Source organism: Sander vitreus, chromosome 18 (assembly GCF_031162955.1).
Source record: "Sander vitreus isolate 19-12246 chromosome 18, sanVit1, whole genome shotgun sequence".
Classification (NCBI taxonomy): Eukaryota; Metazoa; Chordata; class Actinopteri; order Perciformes; family Percidae; genus Sander; species Sander vitreus.
The window spans coordinates 1,321,775-1,343,152 of NC_135872.1; the positions used below are offsets into that span (position 1 = coordinate 1,321,775).

General features: G+C 42.7%; 1 protein-coding gene and 1 pseudogene across 2 annotated transcripts; both read right to left on the minus strand.

Moving 5' to 3' along the window:
* Positions 1–748: 748 nt before the first annotated feature.
* On the minus strand, positions 749–3,467 carry LOC144533819 (AT-rich interactive domain-containing protein 1B-like; annotated as a pseudogene).
* Positions 3,328–21,328, minus strand: LOC144533776 (NACHT, LRR and PYD domains-containing protein 12-like). 2 transcript variants are annotated; one of them, XM_078275330.1, is made up of 11 exons: positions 21,129–21,326; positions 20,886–21,033; positions 16,965–20,677; positions 15,423–15,551; positions 15,025–15,129; positions 14,394–14,470; positions 10,556–12,833; positions 9,483–9,656; positions 8,736–8,912; positions 6,866–7,039; positions 3,328–3,998 (listed from the first exon to the last, which is right to left on the minus strand). In XM_078275330.1, exons 3-11 carry the CDS (start codon positions 17,066–17,068, stop codon positions 3,989–3,991), a joined length of 3,228 nt encoding a protein of 1,075 aa, XP_078131456.1. In that variant the 5' UTR covers positions 17,069–20,677; positions 20,886–21,033; positions 21,129–21,326; the 3' UTR covers positions 3,328–3,988. The 2 variants fall into 2 exon arrangements, with proteins under 2 accessions (XP_078131456.1, XP_078131457.1); XM_078275331.1 differs by lacking the exons at positions 3,328–3,998; positions 6,866–7,039; positions 8,736–8,912; positions 9,483–9,656 and having other exon boundaries at positions 10,552–12,833; positions 21,129–21,328.
* Positions 21,329–21,378: the final 50 nt, after the last annotated feature.

Here is a 21,378-nt window from a genome sequence, read left to right on the forward strand (position 1 = left end):
TCTAGTAGAGCTTTTACTAATTATAATAATATATATCTTTAGTTCAGATACATAAGTAGGTCAAAAGCAGGAAATACAAAATTAATAGTATGTTGTTTATATTTTAGACTTGTTTTGGCAGTAAAAACGTCTGTTTCCCGTCATCATAAAAGCCCCTTTCAATTGAATTAATTAGCATATGTGAAGCGACTAGCTTGCTGTCAGAGTTGAATAGAGCTGTCAAAAACAACAACAGGCGGCCGCAGCTGATTGTAAACTCCTGTCACCAGATCCCTGTTCTAAAACTAAATATTATACATATAAACAGATACATGTAATTTTTAAAAGTGCTTAAAATACACGAGCTTCCTTAACAATAACATACAGCCTTCTAAGGCCTGTGCGGCTCGGTTAGCATCAGCTAAAATGGGTTGTGGCTAGAAGGGATACAGCTACGGCCGGAAGTTACGCAAAATTAAATAAAATCTCGGCTAATATAATAATAAAAATGTAATACTTTCACCCACGAAACGCGTGTTCGTTCCTCGTGAGTGTTTTGATAAAAACCACGATCTTATTTTCTTAACTTAGTCGTTTTGGTGCCTACACTTAACTGTATCCCTTCTAGTCTCAACCGCTAAAAGGCTACGGTTAGCTTAGCCTAGCATGCTAAGATGCTACGGCTAGCTTAGCCTAGCATGCTAAGATGCTACGAGTATTTTAGCCTAGCATGCTAAAAAACGGAGTCACCTTGGACTGCAGATAATTAAGTCAAACGAGTTAATTACCAGCTAACAACAATGAACAATAGTTTAACAAATAAAGTGTTTTTCACCTGAGGTCTCCCGCCGCTCTGCCCGTTGTTTCCCGGGCTCATGGCCGGGTGACTTCTTTGTTGTCCCCCCCAGCCGTGAGTAGCCGAGCCGTACTGAACGTCTTTAGCTAACGTTAGCTGCGGTTGTTGTGAAGAATTAACGTTATAATCAGGATATCCACTTCCATAACCTCGCATCATCGGGCTGGGAGACGTCAATAACTGGTTTAAAGTCGGTGTAGCTCCGGAGGGGTGCTGGTGCTGCGGACACTGTTGCCCGGGGAACCGCTGCTGAAACCCTCCGCTTCCAGCCGGGGAGTTTGTAGCAATCATAGCCGCTTTAGTGCCCGGGCCCATCGGGTTATTCCCCCGGCGCGAGGGACTCATTATTCCCGCGTATCCACTATTCCCATAGCCGGGTCTGTAGTTCGGGTAGTGGTTAATATACGGACTGTTGTTGGTGGTGTTGTTGTTGTTGTTGAAGCCTTCGTGGGAGTTGTGAACCTGATCCATTGTGATGTGTGCAGTCAGAGTGCGCCGCTGTGCTGTTATATTACCCCAGCCCCTGCGCTTTGTTGTCCGCCATGTTGATCGAAGCAAGGCCCTCCTTGTACATTCCCATAATAATGATTAAACTCGGAGCGGTTCCTCTTGGAGGAGGGTTGTTGGTGGTGGTTGTGGTGTGGTGGCTGATCTCAGGGTGGCATCAGCCTCTCAGGAACAGCGCTCAGCCTTTCAGACACTTTTATTCCAGTGGCCACTCGCGGTATCGCAACGTAATTCTCCCCCTTCTGGCCCAGAAAGCATTTTCTCCATAGGCCACCATCAGGGCCGATTCTAGGATCAGACCTTTAGGGGGGACTCAGCCCCTAATGACAATGTGACACGGTGCCTTGCAAATAGAAGTTATTTTGAGTTTAGAAAATCTGTTTCGACTTGAGAGCTTGAGCCCTCCTAAAAAGGGTTTAAAATCGCCCATGGCCACCGTAAAACAGACGTCTGTTAACTGCATAGACTGTATATAAGAATGGACCAGCAGACCCCGTGTCTCTGGACGGAGACCAGTGACGTCTCTTTCCCGGTGATGGCTGAGCGTTACTGAGCAGCCTCCCACTGAGCTTGAAGACGTAGATGTGACGTGAGCAACCTGTCTGAAAGTTGGAAGTCTTCTGGTAGCTGTGCCAAGAGAAATCTCAATCATTCCCAATCTAGCAGAGACGGAGAGCGTAGGTATATGTAAGGAGATAACATAGACACAGGCTCATTATTGATCACTAAAATGATAGTTAACATTAGTCATTACACTTAAACAGCTGATGGAAGTCCAAACTGCCTGAGAGCTTCTCCTGTACTATACGGTAACTCCTCTACTATGAGACAGGAAGTCTCGTGGTTATGACCCAATCGTTAGCCTATTGTTATAAAAACGTCTGCTACGGAGCCATAACGTGAGCTACAAGGTAATGGAGCCTTTTATACATTGTCGTGTTTTTTTAGAAATAAACAACAGACAAATAGAGTCTTTAAACGCTTCAGATGTAAAGGTATTCTCTGTCAAAGTGACGTCAGAATGAATGGCAGTCAATGGGATGCTAACGGGATGCTAACGGGATGTGATGGCTTGGTAGCATCAAAATGGCGCCATAGGAGGGTCACGTTGTGAGAAGCTTACCCCCTTGGTTAACTGTTACCAGGGCACATCAAACTGCAAACAATATCATAGTGGGGGGTCTGGGTGCCGTCCCCCCCAGGGAATTTTTGAGCGTCAACGACTTCATTTCCTGTATTCGGATACACTTTTATGCACCAATTTACGGTGGAAATCCCTTTATTTAGCCGATGTGAAGAAGAAAAACACAGATGATGATTCAAAATATATCAACAATATAATGGAAAGTATGTTGTTACGTGTCATTGGGCCTTTTTAAGAGGGTATATGGAAATCCTGGAGCTTTCTTAGTGGGTATACTGCGTATACATATACCTGTATATCACGTAGACTACACCGCTGAGATATTGCTGACACTTTGGTAAACAAAAATGTATATATAGCCAGACTCTGGAGATAAAACTGAGATTAGCTCTCATATTCAACAGTTGTTTAATTAAACACATTTAGAGAGGAGTTGGATTGCTAGTAATCTAATATTTTATAGCTTTAAAGATTCATCGATTGATTAGTTGTCAATGAAATGAATCGCCACCTGACCAAAAGCGACAAAACTCCCTTTTACGGAGAAACCTGGGACAGACCCAGGCTCTTGGTAGGCGGTGTCTGACGGAGCCGGTCACAAGTTAAATATATGATCAGTTCACTACTTTCATTGGATTTGGGTGCTTTAATACATTTTTAGCATTTGAAAATAAATGTCCAAAAAAAAGCACAGAAAAATAACGACAAAAACATTGGGAAAAAGTAACCAAAACGACCAAAAGCGACAAAAGTGTAGAAAAAAACGGACTAAAACGTTATAAAAAATGTGTGAATATTAAAATGTTGACCCAGACAAACGGGAAGACAACACAAGGGTTAATCAGTTTGTCATTTTTTAATAATGTGATGTTTTTTTTCTGACATTTTAGAGACCAAACTATCAACTAAATTAATCAACAATGAAAAAAATAATAATTTTGTAGTCTTAAAATGCTGTTATCTGTTTTTACAAGCCGCCATTTTGTGTCACAGACTTTTACCATTGTGGTCATTTTGATAGAACATATAAAAATATAAAAGAATATGTTAACACACAAGCGGCCGTAGGCTACATCAGCACATCATCATCACAGGTTATAAAAACAAAAGCATCACCAGTTCAGTTCTCATTTTCTGACCTTCCACCAAATTCCAGACAGTGAAACCTTGATTACAGACGTTGGTCAGGTTTCATATACTCCTTTCTGTTTGTTACAAGCAAATATTTATCTTCAGTAACTTTATACATGCAAATTAACCTCCACTTGTATGTACAAATATGTGAAAATTAACTGCAATACTCCATTGTTCCACAGGGTGGAACTGCAGCAGAAAGCAAGACAGTAATATATAAAATATACATTTAAATGTGTTAATCTTCACTTATGTTGTCATAGAACAAAACAATCTGCAGAGTCTCTCCCAGTTCAGATTATCTGTATGGATAAAAGACACAATAGGAGGAGAAGGTGGAGACGCTGAGCAGCAGCAAAGCAGTCCAGTCACTGCCATCTGATGAATAGAATAGAGATTTTTTGTCATTGTTTTCAACAACAAAACACAGTTTAGCAGCTCTCAATATGACAAATCACAAACAAACAGAAATATAAAATGTACATAGTAAAAACTCCCAATAGTGAAGAAATGGGAGCGAGAGCTGAGCCCTGAGGGGAACGTAATCAATTGGGAAACAGTTTGGGACATTACCCACTGTTCCAAGAACCCAAATCACCAGCATAGGACATGCTGGACTCCCCAGAAGAGATACGTCTCTAAAGGCATTCCTACTCCCTATTACACGTTCTACCAACCTGAACAAACGGGAACTTTCCTACACATGGTCTGGGAGTGTGAACAGGTCTGGGGGTGTGAACAGGTCTGGGGGTGTGAACAGGTCTGGGGGTGTGAACAGGTCTAGGAGTGAACAGGTCAGAGTGTGAACAGGTCTAGGAGTGTGAACAGGTCAGAGTGTGAACAGGTCTGGGAGTGTGAACAGGTCAGAGTGTGAACAGGTCTGGGGGTGTGAACAGGTCTGAGAGTGTGAACAGGTCTGAGAGTGTGAACAGGTCTAGGGGTGTGAACAGGTCTGGGGGTGTGAACAGGTCTGGGGGTGTGAACCGGTCTGGGAGTGTGAACAGGTCTGGGAGTGTGAACAGGTCTGAGAGTGTGAACAGGTCTGGGGGTGTGAACAGGTCTGGGGGTGTGAACAGGTCTGGGGGTGTGAACAGGTCTGGGAGTGTGAACAGGTCTGAGAGTGTGAACAGGTCTGGGAGTGTGAACAGGTCTGGGAGTGTGAACAGGTCTGGGAGTGTGAACAGGTCTGGGAGTGTGAACAGGTCTGGGAGTGTGAACAGGTCTGGGAGTGTGAACAGGTCTGGGAGTGTGAACAGGTCTGGGGAGTGTGAACAGGTCTGGGAGTGTGAACAGGTCTGGGGGTGTGAACAGGTCTGAGAGTGTGAACAGGTCTGGGGGTGTGAACCGGTCTGGGGGTGTGAACAGGTCTGGGGGTGTGAACAGGTCTGGGAGTGTGAACCGGTCTGGGAGTGTGAACAGGTCTGAGAGTGTGAACAGGTCTGGGAGTGTGAACAGGTCTGGGAGTGTGAACAGGTCTGAGAGTGTGAACAGGTCTGGGAGTGAACAGGTCTGAGAGTGAACAGGTGCATGAGTTCTGGCATAAAACAACATCAATAATATCTGATGTGATAGGATGTCTAACTCCTTCTGACCCGATTGTCTTGTTACTTAATGATGACTCTAAACTACACCAGCTTGGGAGACAGAAGATCTGGCTAGCCGGCTCAACTGCAACCAAGAAAATGATAGCTCAGCGCTGGCTCCCCCCCCCCCCCACTCGCTTTGTATAAAACAGTGGTTGGCGTATTTTCTAGACATAGCTATGCTTGAGCTCTCTAAGGATTAACAAAGCCAAGTCATCGACTATAGACCTATGGAAAGGTGCAGCAGCACAGGTATCAGTCCTGATGACCTCAGCATCACAAGAAGTAGAGGAGCGACTAGGCAAGGTATGATTTCTGTTTTCTTGTATATTGTGTGTGTATATATATATACACTCTCAGGTCTAGCTCTCTCAGATGGGAGGGGTTGGACTTCAGATATATATATATATATATATATATATATATATATATATATATATATATATATATACTGTTTTGTTTTAACAAAGCCAAGTCATCGACTATAGACCTATGGAAAGGTGCAGCAGCACAGGTATCAGTCCTGATGACCTCAGCATCACAAGAAGTAGAGGAGCGACTAGGCAAGGTATGATTTCTGTTTTCTTGTATATTGTGTGTGTATATATATATATATATATATATATATATATATATATATATATATATACTGTTTTGTTTTCCCCGAGACCGCAGAGGGTGGGGGGTGGGTGATGGTTTTGGTTCCTGTTCGATTGTATTTGTTTGTTCTGTATGTTCTATGTTCAAAAATGTAGTAAAATAGAAAATAACAACAAAATAGAAAATGTAAATAGTAAAATATAACAATCAAGGTAAATAAACACGATGAGGTGGCACTATATACATAACGTTATTGTTATAGAAGAAGACAACAGAAGAGATAAACCCCTTTCTGTTTTCTTTTGCATGTTCAAAATACATTTCAATCAATCAATCAATCAATCAATCAATCAAGTTGAAGGTTAACAGGAAATACTGGATCTTTGGAATATCGGTTTTTGGAGCAATAGGTACGAGACACGAGGGAATTCCTTCAAACGTTACCCTAGAACATGCCTGTCTGAGTACAATCATGGAACAAGCTTCCAGAAGAAGTTGTTAGTTCCCCTTCAATTCCTTCTTTTAAGAATAGGTTGGATGCATTTTGCCTGTCAAAAGGTGTAATGTATACTTATAAAGCTTGTCAGTAATTTATGTAACTTATTTATGAATTGTTAGAAAGTTTAAATCATGAAATGAATGTGTTTTATTGAAACAACATGTTAAAATGTGAATATATATATTTGTATTGTGTTGCTTGAGTCTGGAATAGAGGACTTTATATCCTGTACCAGACTTATTTTCAATACATTTCAATACATTTGTTTTGATACTGTTTAGTTCAATAGACCTTTTTCACAGCAGACATGTTGACGTGTCATAATAGGAACAGCACAGGTGTGTTCAAAACCATTAATGATGGCTGTATTCCACTTAGGAGAGGTCCTGGTGTTGTTCATGCTGACTCACTGACATATCTCACTGGGACACTAGATGGAACTGAGCCATCGTTAAGGTTATTAATCTCAGCTGGGCTTTTCCTACTATGACAAGTCAACATGTCTGCTGTGAAAAAGGTCCATACTGCTGAAACCAGCGTGGACAGAATCCAACCCTACTTACAGGAAAGTCTCCAAACTACAGAGTGGATTCTCCTTCAGATCACACAGCAGCTTCACGTCTGAATCCTGCAGGTTGTTTCCTCTCAGGTCTAGCTCTCTCAGATGGGAGGGGTTGGACTTCAGAGCTGAGGCCAGAGAAGCACAGTTCATCGCTGACAAACTGCACCAACTCAATCTGAATAGAGAAAGAACATGTGCACAACAAATGTTTAAGTTAGTAGTTACCAAAATGTTTTCACCAGGGCCTCAACTCTTTTAGATTGACAAGAAATTCACTTAAAACGGTTTTCCACAATTATATTTAGTAAAATATTCAACATTTCAGACACATTCTCAAAATAATAATCCAGAAAAACAATAAGACTTAATGACTAAATAAATAACAGTAATAATAATAACAAAACAATATGTAAAATGGGAATTAAGGGGATAAAAAACATCAATAACATAACATTTGTTGTCAAATTTGTCAAATAAAACCAATAAGTTCACTATTTTTATAATAAATTAGGATATTATGATTTGTTTTATACAATATTGTTATGACTGTGGTCGTATTGTTTCTTTGGTCTGCTGTGTCTGCTGTGTGTTTTTTTCTGTTGTGTTCAATTTCACATGCAAATAGGTGTGTGCCATAGCCGTAAGAGGATTGGTGGAGAGGTTTCGGGCCCGAACTTGTGATTGGCTGCAGCTGGGGAAACCACCCATATATAAGGAGCCAAGATGGCGGCCGTAGGTGGGTAGCAGGCCTTCCTCGTCCTCCTCATCTCCCAACTGGCCACACTTTTGCTTTGTGCAACTTTGGTTTAGATTAGATATTGTTTCTGTTTTGTTTGGTGAGCCAGTTGAGGTGGTTCGGGCATCTGGTAAGGATGCCCCCTGGGCGCCTCCCTAGGGAGGTGTTCCAGGCACGTCCAGTTGGGAGGAGGTCTCGGGGAAGACCCAGGACTAGGTGGAGGCACGTCCAGCTGGGAGGAGGTCTCGGGGGAGACCCAGGACTAGGTGGAGGCACGTCCAGCTGGGAGGAGGTCTCGGGGGAGACCCAGGACTAGGTGGAGGGATTATATCTCTAACCTGGCCTGGGAACGCCTTGGGATCCCCCAGTCGGAGCTGGTTAATGTGGCCCGGGAAAGGGAAGTTTGGGGTCCCCTGCTGGAGCTGCTACCCCCGCGACCCGACCCCGGATAAGCGGATGAAGATGGATGGATGGATGGAGGGTGGACCGCCAGGTGTGTTAGTCTTGTTTTCTCCTGTTTTGTTAGTTAGGGAGGTAAGTCTTTTGTCATTTGTTTTGCCCTTTTGTTTGTTAGGTTAGTTTCTTATCTCCCAGTGAGAATGGTTTTGTTTGTTTGTTATTTTAGTGGTAGGCCACCCTGAAGTCTTATACGTCTATATGTTATGTATATATTTTCGTTCTCTGTAAAATAAATAAGTTTGCTGTTATCCAAACACAATTGTTTGTGGCTATTTGGGAGACGGGGAAGATGGAGCCTTTTCGTGTTGCGTCCTAGGCCCCCCTAGACTGGGGCGTAACAATATATAATCCATAATTTGAGTCCAATTGAATGTATACAATAGTAGATATTGTAGTAAAGTACATTTGTTTTAGATTCTGGTTCATCATTGCAAAACCTGCATTTGTTTTCAATATTTAAGAATTTAGAGAAACTTAAGTGAACTTAATCGTATCAAAATGTGACTTTTGTGTATTATTACATCCCTAAAATGTATTCATTAACACATACACACACCTACCAGTAAAACAAGTTCATGTATGACAGTGTGGAGTATGTCAGTGGCTCTAAAATTAACTATTTCTAAAATGTAATTGGAATTGAATGACACCAAAACTACTCCAACCCTTTACTGACTTCAGAGTTTCCAGTCCACAGTTTGGACTCTCCAGGAAATCACACAGCAGCTTAACTCCTGAATCCTGCAGCTTGTGACTGTAGCTCAGGTCCAGCGCTCTCAGATGGGAGGGGTTGAACTTCAGAGCAGAGACCAGAGAAGTACAGCTGATCTCTGACAACCTGCATCCACTCAATCTGTAAGAACATACATGTTGTATTCAACAATACATTTACCAAAAGATCCATCATGCATAAGTTAACATTACTGGGTCCTGATCAATGGGTTTCTGAGTAGAATCACCATTTGGACCTATTCACATCGACAGTAGATGCAAATAACATTAGTCTTGCGTAGAGAGCCATCTGGAAGGGCTTTGAAACTAAACTTGCGATTCAAATACACTTTTCTTTATCCATTTTTGGCATTTTAAGGAACTTTGTTTCTGCTAGCCATCCACAATGTTACTGCTGCATAGCTTTCTGATTTCACAAACTACGGAGCGGCCCAAGGCCAAAATCACCATCTTTATATATATCTTTGCCCATTTTTTTAGGTTAGCCGGGAGTTAGACAGTGCCAGGCAATGCCAAGATGGCGGAGACGCCCAAATAAAGCTTACAACAGCTCTTCAGAAGCCCGTGAGTGATGTCACAGGAACCACATCCATATTTGATACAGTCTATGACACCCACACACACACACACACACACACACACACACACACACACACAAAGCTAGACAAAACAAGACAGACAGAGAACTGACCCCAGAGTCTCCAGTCTACAGTTTGGACTTTCCAGTCCAGCAGACAGCAGCTTCATTCCTGAATCCTGCAGACGGTTGTTGCTCAGGTCCAGTTCTTTAAGATGGGAGGGATCGAACTTAAGAGCAGAGGCCACAACTTCAAAGTGAGTGTCTGACAGCTCACAGTTATGAAGTCTGTAAATACAAATACATGTAACATCTGTTACCACAGTTCATTAACACATACTACCAACAATATTATGATACTAAGTTAATAGAATATCAGCAAGGTATCTCTTTAAGTTCCTTTGGCAAAGTTTAATTAAGGACACAAAGGAGGATATCCATAAGGTGAAAAGTAAACTCTGAAATCTGACGTCTTTTATTCAATCGAAAGTCACGGGAGTAGTAATTCCACCATTGGGCGCACTGCGGACTTCCTGGTGGGTGCCACAGTCGGCTACAAGAATTTGTTCCTCCATTTTTGATTCAACAACAACACAAAGACATCTAGACTGAGTAAACCCAGCCTGATCTGCCGGCGATTTGATTTCTCCCTGCAGGTCAGGCTGGAAACCTGTACGTTTATCTCTCCTGCTTCCGTTACAAATTTGCGGGAACCAATCACAAACTGGCTTATCCAGCTGGCACGCTAGTGGCAGGTTTAACACGTTGACGATAAAGAAGCGATCAATCAGCTTTTTGTTTACATTCAACAAGCACGTGCAGCACTCCATGGCAACAACCCGTTGATGCCGCCGTTGCTGCTACGTCACCTGGATCGTTGGTCTGATTGGTTGACGGACTATCCAATTGCGTACAGGGTCATTTGAACTATGTGCGTTGATTACGCCTCTTGTGCAGAGAAAATGCAGAGCAGACTCCCCAGACTAATGTTCAATCTTAAAAGATTGAGCTTGGTCTGATGATAGAGTAGAAGACATCAGGATAATCTGTGTTGCCCAGCGCAAATATGCGTCAATGCATTGACTTTGAATGTAACTGCGTCAGGTCTAACGTTTGCTATGCGTTTGGTGTGGTCACTCTATAATTCTACATTGATTAATTTTGTCAATGGAAATGCATGCACTCACACAGCCTTTCTGCAGTTCCTCACAGCTGGGATCAGTCTCAGTTGTCCCTCCTCTGATGTGTTGTACTTCTTTAGGTCCAACTCATCCAGAACCTCCCCTGACATCTGCAGCATGTAGGCCAGAGCTGAGCAGTGGATCCCAGAGAGTTCCTTCTGTGATCTGCTCCCTGACTTCAAGAACTCTTGGATCTCCTGATGTATTGTTTGGTCGTTCATCTCCAACAGACAGTGGAAGATGTTCATGCTTCTGTCAGGAGAGATTACATTGTCCATGTTCATCTTCTTCAGGTTGTTGATGGCTGTTTGGATGATTTCTGTTCTGTTGTCTGTTTGACCCAGCAGGCCTCCTAAGAGTCTCTGGTTCGACTCGAGAGCAAGGCCATGAAGGAAGCGAACAAACAGGTCCAGGTGGCCATTTTTACTTTTCAGGGATTTTTCTGTGGCTCTCTTCAGGAAGTCATCCAGAGTTGAGACAGTGTATGTATAATAATAATGATCATCTTGGTTGTAATCATCGTATTTATCATCGTCCCGATCATCGTATTGATCATCGTATCGATCATCGTCCCGATCATCGTATCGATCATCGTCCCAATCATCGTATTGATCATCGTATTGATCATCGTATTGATCATCGTCCCGATCATCGTATCGATCATCGTCCTGATGATCATCTCGATCATCGTCTCGATCATCGTCTCGATCATCGTCCCGATCATCGTCCCGATCATCATATTGATCATCGTATCGATCATCGTCCTGATGATCATCTCGATCATCGTCTAGATCATCGTCTCGATCATCGTCCCGATCATCGTCCCGATCATCGTCCCGATCATCGTCCCGATCATCTTGGTCGTAATCATTGTCTCGATAATCATCTTGATCATCTTGGTTGTGATAATCATCTTGATCATCATGTTGACGGTGATGATGCTTTTTTGGGGATAATTTAGTCTTTCTTTCCCCCAGGAAAGGGCCCAGTACCTGTGCCATTCTGTTGGTATAACAGTGGAAAATGTAGACTGCCGCCAGAAACTCCTGAATGCTCAGATGAACGAAGCTGTAGACTTTTTTCCCCCCGAAGATCACACTCTCTGTTTTGAAGATCTCTGTACAAACTCCTGAGTACAGCGAGGCCTCTGTGACATTAAGACCACATCGCTCCAGGTCTTCTTGGTAGAACATGATGTTTCCTTTCTCCAGCTGTTCGAACGCCAGCCTCCCCAGCTTTAGAAGAACTTCCCTGTCAGCCTCCATCAGCTCCTGTGGACTCATCTCGTGGTCCTCAGCATACTTGTGCTTCTTCCTCTTTGTCTGAACCAACAGGAAGTGTGAGTACATGTCAGTCAGGGTCTTGGGCAGCTCTCCTTTCTGGTCTTTAGTCAACATGTGGTCCAGAACTGTAGCAGTGATCCAGCAGAAGACTGGGATCAGACACATGATGTGGAGGCTCCTGGATGTCTTGACATGGGAGATGATTCTGCTGGACAGCTTTTCATCACTGACTCTCTTCCTGAAGTACTCCTCCTTCTGGTCGTCAGTGAAGCCTCGTACTTCTGTTACCCTGTCAACACACACAGGAGGGATCTGATTGGCTGCTGCAGGTCGGGAAGTTATCCAGACAAGAGCCGAGGGAAGCAGCTTCCCCTGGATGAGGTTTGTCAACAGCACGTTGACCGATGACTTCTGTGTAACATCAGACACAACCTCCTCCCTCTTCTGAAAATCCATTGAAAGTCTGCTTTCATCCAGGCCATCAAAGATGAAGAGGACTTTAGAGCCAGCGAGCTGCTCTGCTGTGACCTCCTGTAATGCTGGATGGAAAACATGGAGCAGCTTGAGAAGACTGTACTTCTGATCTTTGACCAAGTTTAGCTCCCTGAATGCAAGTGGGATCACTAGACTGATATCTTGGTTTTCCAAACCCTCGGCCCAGTCCAGACAGAACTTCTGCACTGAGAAGGTTTTTCCAACGCCAGCGACGCCGCTCGTCAGAACGACTCTGATGTTTTTCTGTTGGCTGGGTAATGCGTTAAAGATGTCGTGGCACTTGATTGAAGTCTCATGGAGGATCTTCATCTTGGAATTTGTTTCAAGCTGCCAAACCTCATGTTGGGTGTTAACCTCGTCACTCTGTCCCTCTGAGATGTACATCGTAACGTAGACCTTCTTGAGGTGGGGTTTACTTCCTGTTTCATTAGTTCCTTCAGCCACACGTTCAAATCTGCTTTTCAGACTGATTTTTTGTTCAACTGACCCCTCCTGCTGAACACGATCTATTGGACGAGAAGGAAAAATGTGAGACCAAAAGAAAAATGTTTTGAGAGTCTGATGATTATTTTTTGAAGGCAAGTCACAAAAAACATAGGGTTTTAAATGTTTGTACAAATCTTTAATGTCTATCATAGAATAGAATAGATCTTTATTGTCATTGTTTTCAACAACTAAACACAGTTTAGCAGCTCTGAATATGACAGTTAAATCACAAACAAACATATATATAAAATGTAAATAGTAAAATATAACAATCAAGATAAATAAACAAATAAATGAGGTGGCACTATATACACATAATATTATTGCACACAAGTATTTATAGAGGGAGTAAATGGAGAGGAGGGTTTGTGCTTTTGACTGCCTGGGGGGGAAAAAGCTGTTTTTAAGTCTGTTGGTTCTGGATCTGATTGTCCTGTATCTTTTTCCAGAGGGTAGGGGGGAGAACAGGTGATGTCCAGGGTGAGTGGGATCCTTTATGATACAGCTGGCTTTCTTTTGGAGTCGGCCAGTGAATATGTCTCTGAGGGGGGGTAGTGTTGTCCCGATGACACGCTCTGCTGCCTTCACCACCCGCTGCAGGTCCTTCATGCACAACACAGATGCAGATAATGTGGTCCTGATGGCATCATTGGCCTGTGGCCTTCAGTACTCACCGGATCGGTTCGCAGCTGATTGTGAAGCGACTGGGATGAGGATTAGCACCTCTAAATATAAGAACATGGTTCTCAGCCAGAAAACGATGGAGTGCCAGGTAGGGAATTAGTCCTTACCCCAAGTAAAAGAGTTCAAGTTTGTGGTTTTGTTCATGATTGAGGGGAGAATGGAGTGGGAGATTGGCCAATCGCAGCAGCATGCGGTACTGCATTTGCTTTACTGCACTGTTGTGGCAAAAACAGAGCTGTGCGGAAAGGCAAAGCTCTCAATCTATGGGTACATTTTTGTTTATACTCTCAACTATGGTCACAAAGGCTGAGTCATGACCAAAAGAACAAGTTTGTGGGTACAAGTGGCCAAAATGGTTTTTTCTCAGGACAGTGTCTGGCGTCTCTTAGGGCACACAGCTGCCTCATTTTGTTGTGTTGTGGTTTGCCAGAATGCTCCTCCAAAGCATGCTGAAGGAGGGTGTGGCTACTCCACACAGCATTCGGGGATGGTAGGAAAACGTGCTCTGGTTTAATGGCATTTCTTTAAACCAATCGGAATCGTCATGGGTAGTGCTAAACTGCTGCAAAATAGTTGTGCGAGAGAAAACAAAGAAAGTGGAAAAGACATGTTTTTTTTATTATTGTTAGCCATTGATATCGGTCTATGCTCTATTTGGCTTAGGTTTGCCTTTGCTATTGGTCTTTAATTATCCTTTCTAAACAGTCTGTATTGCTGTGCTTTGTTGTTTACATAAACCATCCAAACCGCAGCCCTGGACTCTGCATCTCCTTTCTCCCACACTCTCACCTGAACATTGAAATAGTGTCCTGAGCCGACACCCTGAAGCGATTGCTGCCACACCAATTAAACCATATTTACACCTTCTCTCACACACACATGACATGATGACATACTTTGTACAGTGCTGGTCTGACTGGCTGTCTGCAGTCCAGCTCTTGTTCTGGATCTGTTGCCGGACTGCTGTTTGTCTCTGTGGAGATGAACACATGTTTTATAACACATTATAGTAGTGGTAGTCTTGATCAACAGAAGTTCATTTGTGCGTTGACGTTCTTTTTGGGAAACAACAACAAACTTCAAACAAGCTACAAGCTGAAAATGTCAAGTTTTTAAGAAAATGTGGATGGTGGAACAAGGCAGGCCTGCTTAGTTCTTTTGGGGAATGATGGTAAAAATATACAAAGAATATATTTACGGTGTTTCCTCTCTAACCGGGACGTTTTGGGACTGATTGGTGGGATTGTTGTGGACGAAGTACACACGGAGATACACTGGTGAGAGATAATGAGGTTTAACCATGTATCCAGCTATTGTGTGAAAAGTTCAACAAATTGAATATTGTATGGGGCATTTCATTTTTCGGGGTGCAAATGTTCCACCAAAACAAGTTCCTTCCTGAGACTATTTAGCAGAGCTTAGTGCAACCCAGAACCCAGAGCGTTTTATTCTCCAGCCAGACCTTACTCCACAGTGCTGTAAAGATAGGTCTGGCAACGCTAGTTCACAACAAAAACAAGCTCTTACTTTGTGTCTGAGGGTCCAGGTTCATTACTGAAGAATGGAGGTTCGTCTTTGGAAAAGTCACTCTTCATGGACAGAGCGCTGGACACTGGAGGCTCTGCTCTCTGTCTGTGGAAACATGTTTTACACATATCATTAGTACTTAGCAGAAGTAGCATTTGCATGATCTGTATCTCCATTTGCATAGGATATAGACAGTACTAACAGGCCCTCACACCTAAACAACAAAATAGGTACATTTTCTAGTGACTCCCTAAAACGACAAATATGAACGTTGAACATATAAACTGTGATACGGCCCATTTCAATGCATATTCTGCAACAAAACTAAAAGCTACGACTGCAAGGCAAATAGATCATTTCCTATGTGGAAGTTGTTGGTCTTCTTTAGGTTAGCTTACAGTAGAAACCGTTTCCCATAACTCTTTGTGTCTGAGGGTCCAGGTTCATTACTGAAGAATGGAGGTTCGTCTTTGGAAAAGTCACTCTTCATGGACAGAGCGCTGGACACTGGAGGCTCTGCTCTCTGTCTGTGGAAACATGTTTTACACACATCATCAGTACTCTAGTACACAAGTACTATATATATTATTATATACTCTACATAACTCAATTATCTTCCTTGTAAATATTTCTCTTTAGATCAGTGTTACTCATTGCACAGCTCGCAAGCCTCCTGCGGTTCCCAAACTTTAATTTGTGGCAGTAAACAATACAGTGATATGATCACGCAGTCAATACAGATATTTCATAAAAACATTAAAAACAAGCAGGGCTATAACATAACCCTAAGGGCCCTGTTTTAACAATCTGAGGTCACGGCGTGAACACCTGGTGCAGGTGTGTTTAGGGCGTGTCCTAATCCACTTCTGCTAGTTTGACGGCAGTAAAAAGGGTCCGTGTGCCGGGGTCATGGTTCTAAAGGGTTGACCTTAGTGTCTTCATTAATCAGAGGTGAGTTTTGGGCGTAACATGTAATCAACCAATCAGAGATCATCTCCCATTCCCTTTAAAAGCCAGGCGCGTTTGGACCTTGGAGCATTGCTGTTATGATGGAGGATTTGCACCGTAATATTTGTATTTGTAATCTTCTGCATGTGTGTGTGCTGCTGTGCGTCCCTGTGTGTGTGTGTGTGTGTGTGTGTGTGCTGCTGTGCGTGTGTGTGCGTGTGTGCTGTGTGCTGCTGTCGTGTGTGTGTGTGTGTGTGTGTGTGTGCTGCTGTGCGTCCCTGTGTGTGTAACAAGCATAGTGTGCACGTGCTGTGCACGAGCCTAGGAGCATTTTACTAATGCTCTGTTAAAATAACAATGAAATGCTGCGTTATTGACTTTAGACCAGGTTTTTGTTGGTCAATGGTGCCATCACTTCCTGCTGCCTCAAGATAGCAATACTCCCAGAATGCACCTGAACACACCTCCCTGTAAGACCAGCACGCCCAGAATGCACCTGAACACACCTCCCTGTAAGACCAGGTGCATTTGCTGTTTAAACAACGTGGGCGCTGGACGGTCTTAAACTAGCAGAGACACTTAAGTTGGACTTTGCACCGTGCTGCGCCGGGTGCAGGACAGGGCCCTAAGTCTGCTCTATTAAAATAATTTATATTTAAAAAAATACCCAAAACAGTGGCATTACAAGATGGGAATACAGACTAGAAAATATATTTAAACTTCTCTGCCCTCTAGTTTGTTCAGTCTTTCCAGCTATGCAAAAAATGCATATTGTATGTTCAGGGATGGCGTTGGTGTGTTTTATCTTATTTTGGTAGTCTGTCATTTCTAGTCAACATTTAGGTAAACGTATCAGTAAAGGATCTGATCGGGGGTCAAAAACAATTGATCAAGACATCCTGAGTGACTGAATAAAAGAAAATCCTCATGTAATTATACAAGAACAGAGTTACAGATTCTTCTACGGATGAGTTTACAACAGAAACTCTTACTTTGTGTCTGAAGATCCTGGTTTTTTACTGAAGAATAAAGGTTCCTCTTTGGAAAAGTCACTCTTCATGGACAGAGAGTCCTCCTCTTCCTTCAAATCATTCATTTTACCGAATCTGGAATGTAAACAATCTAACAAATCGGATGAAATCAGCAGATTAAATCAATAGGAGGAGTAACTCTTATTTTCAGGCTGAGTGTTCACACTCACCCTGCCGGACACTCCCTGTTTTCCTCCTGCTCGGTCGTCTTCTTCTTCTTGGAAGATTCCAGCAGTGTTAAGCGTATTACTGCCCTCCACAGATCAAAAGGTAAACTAGATTTTTACATACAGTCCTGTATCATGCAGGAATTAAAGAACTGCCTTGGAAGTCAGTTAATGTTCCTCACTGTGTGCAAACAAAGATAAAACAGAAAACTCCAAGCCATGTCAGTTTTACAAACAATACTCTTCTTTTCTACATTATACTTTTTACATTTAGGGAAAACATGCTTCACTGTCTCGAGGCTCCCTCATTCAGGCAAGCCAGAAACATGCTTTCCTACAATGCACAAATAATAATGTAACCCACAATGCCCCAACCTCAGTCTACACAGTTTAACTGAGTCCCTACGAGACAGAGATGTACAGAAGCATATTTTCATGACTTTAAGTCAAAAACTTTTGGCTCTGTTCATACCGACTGCTGATAGAAACAATGGAAACATATATCTGGAAGGACGCAGACGGTTCCCTGTTTGTTACCTGCTCTGTGTCGCATATATTGGACACCACAAACAAAAACCACATCAATGTTGTTCACCAGACCTTTATCTTTCTTGTGAGGATAATATTTTTGCCGTTTGGACTCACGGTTTTTGAATTACAGAACAGGAAACAAAACAAAAAACATGACACATAACACAATAGTCTTGCATCTCCAGCTCTGTCTCCACAGCGCTGTGGAGTAAGGTCTGGCTACACCACAGATGCATTCTGGGATAGGAGAAGAAAAAAGAAAAGAGTGTGTGCATTTCTTTAAACCAATCACAATCATCTTGGGCGGTGCTAAGCTCTGGACGCAGCGACGGTGCCTCTGCTAAATAGTCTCAGGAAGGAACTGGTTTTGGTGGAACATTTACACCCAGCAAAAGAAAACTCCTCATCCAATATTAACTGAAGTTAACTGATGACACAATACAGTAACGTGAGATATTTAAATGAGCTGATACATGGTTAAACCTCATTGGCTCTTACCAGTGTATCTCTGTGTACTTCGTCCACAGTAATCCCACCAATCAGTCCCAAAACGTCCCAGTTAGAGAGGAAATGATCTAACATATTCTTTGTAAATCTTTACAGTCATTCCCCGAAAACAGCCAAGCAGGCCTGCTGCGTTGCACGATCCAAACCATCTTCTAAATTTGGCATTTTCAGAGTGTAGCTCGCTATCTCGAAGTGTGTTGTTGTTTCCTGAAGAACGACACAGAGAACGGCACACACAGAAAGCCGAAAATCTGGCAATTATCCTGGAAAGGAACTTTTGTTGACCCAGATTAGCCTATTAATAATACTGTTAATAACAATTAGAAGGGTGCAAGTGGACAAAAATAATCAGAAGTGCTGACCCATTTCAGGCACTGCCTCCACTAATCACAAACAGATATTAGTTTGACATTAGGCCGAGGAAGTGTTGTGTTTACTTGAGTTTTGAGGAAAGAGAGGCTTGGTCCAATGAAGATTAACAAAAAGATTTAATAAGAAAATGACATGACAAAAACACGTTTTGCGCTGCAGTAGACTGAAAAGATGTTTCTCCCTTGTGGATTCACATTTTAGTTCCACACATATATTCTCTTGAAGTTGTGGGCGGTTCCTTGGATGAAAACACTCTCCATTGGTCCGTTGTCCCCCAAAAGAAGGCGTTATTTCCAAATCCATGTGTTTTGAGGTTACTTCCGGTCACAAACCTACCATGTGGGTGTCATTTCTTTTCAAGCTACAGGAATAAACATTATTTTGTTCTAATCTAGTCTGCACGCCAGCAGGGGTCGGCTCCAAGACGGATATGTGGAGCAGCAAATGAAAAAGTAGTCTTGCCAAGCTCAGTTCCAGTAGCCTTTTAAGACAGTCAAAGATCCTCTATGTGGAAATGAACTGTAATACATTATTCTTCCACAGGGTGGAGCTGCAGCACAATGCAAGACAGAAATATACATAGATATATCTATGGAAATGTACATTTAAATGTGTTAATGAACAGTTATGTGGTCATAGACAGAACAAATCTGTCTATGACCACATAACTGTTCATGTGTGTCAAAAAGTACGGATACTTGTGTTAAAAAATACTCTGGTAAAAGTAGAAGTACTGATTTAACTTCTTTACTCAAGTGAAAGTAACAAAGTACAGGCTTGGAAATGTACTACTAACTACTAAGTATAAAAGTAAAAGTAGTGTTTGGATTGGCACAGTTTGCAGCATATTGGCCAGGAGTCATTCTTGATGCCTATTATCTCAAACATGTGTCTCAGATCAGGCCGAGGATGATCGAGAATGTCCTGCTGCTTGTCTGCCGAATCTCTGGGATCTCCGTTTTCTTCATTTTCAATCATGTCCATGTCCATACTACTATGCTAACGTTACCGCCTTACTACTATGCTAACGTTACCGCCTTACTACTATGCTAACGTTACCGCCATACTACTATCCTAACGTTACCGCCTTACTACTATGCTAACGTTATGCTAACGTTACCGCCTTACTACTATGCTAACGTTACCGCCATACTACTATGCTAACGTTACCGCCTTACTACTATGCTAACGTTACCGCCATACTACTATGCTAACGTTACCGCCTTACTACTATGCTAACGTTACCGCCATACTACTATGCTAACGTTATGCTAACGTTACCGCCTTACTACTATGCTAACGTTACCGCCTTACTACTATGCTAACGTTACCGCCTTACTACTATGCTAACGTTACCGCCTTACTACTATGCTAAAGTTACCGCCTTACTACTATGCTAACGTTACCGCCATACTACTATGCTAACGTTACCGCCTTACTACTATGCTAAAGTTACCGCCTTACTACTATGCTAACGTTACCGCCATACTACTATGCTAACGTTACCGCCTTACTACTAAGCTAACGTTACCGCCATACTACTATGCTAACGTTACCGCCTTACTACTATGCTAACGTTACCGCCATACTACTATGCTAACGTTACCGCCTTACTACTATGCTAACGTTACCGCCATACTACTATGCTAACGTTGCCGCCTTACTACTAAGCTAACGTTACCGCCATACTACTATGCTAACGTTACCGCCTTACTACTATGCTAACGTTACCGCCATACTACTATGCTAACGTTACCGCCATCAAACCACAATGATTTGCTGCGAATGAATGCTGCCAAATCTGTCGAGTCGTCTTGTAGCGGTGCGTCAAGTACAACGTATATTCCCGTCGCGAAAAATAATAACGGTAACTCCACTGAAATTATTTGAAACTAAAGTAACGAGCCAATTTTGTAAAATGTAAGGAGTAAAAAGTACCGATATTCGTGTTAAAAATGTAAGGAGTAAAAGTAAAAAGTCAGCACAAATAGAACTGAAAAATCTACTTGAGTACAGTAACGAAGTATTTGTACTTCTCTACTTCCCATCTCTGCTCATCTTCTTCTGATGTCTGGAATCACTATCCTCAGTTAGACCCTGGGGACAGTTTAATGAGAAACGTGTATTTTCAGCCATGATCTAATAAAGGCAGGAGTCACAGGGGTTATAACGTAACACACATATAAACATGGTGCCAGGAGAAAGTAATGAACGACGAGTTAATGTCACAGATTGTTATTTTGACATAATGCGATACAACGTTCTTATGCTGTGTTTAAAAATATGTCTCAACATTCAGACTGACCCATGTCGATGATGTCGTCGATGATGTCTCTCAGGTCGCTCAGGATCAGTGAGTCAACGTCACTGTTGAAGTTGATTTCTTCATGGTAGTTCTTCACAGGGACGAAGCAGTTCATGGGATAACCCACCGCTGCACTCAACTGCTCCATCTACGTTGAAAACAATCACATCTCAGAAACATATTACAGCTCAGAACCATTGAGAGCTTTGTGCTAAAACACTGAAAATGTTTTGACATTATTACATTATATTTCTTCTCTCTCTTTCTTCTTTCTCTAACAGGCACGTCCAGCTGGGAGGAGGCCTCGGGGAAGACCCAGGACTAGGTGGAGGGACGTCCAGCTGGGAGGAGGCCTCGGGGAAGACCCAGGACTAGGTGGAGGGACGTCCAGCTGGGAGGAGGCCTCGGGGGAGACCCAGGACTAGGTGGAGGGACGTCCCAGCTGGGAGGAGACCTCGGGGGAGACCCAGGACTAGGTGGAGGGACGTCCAGC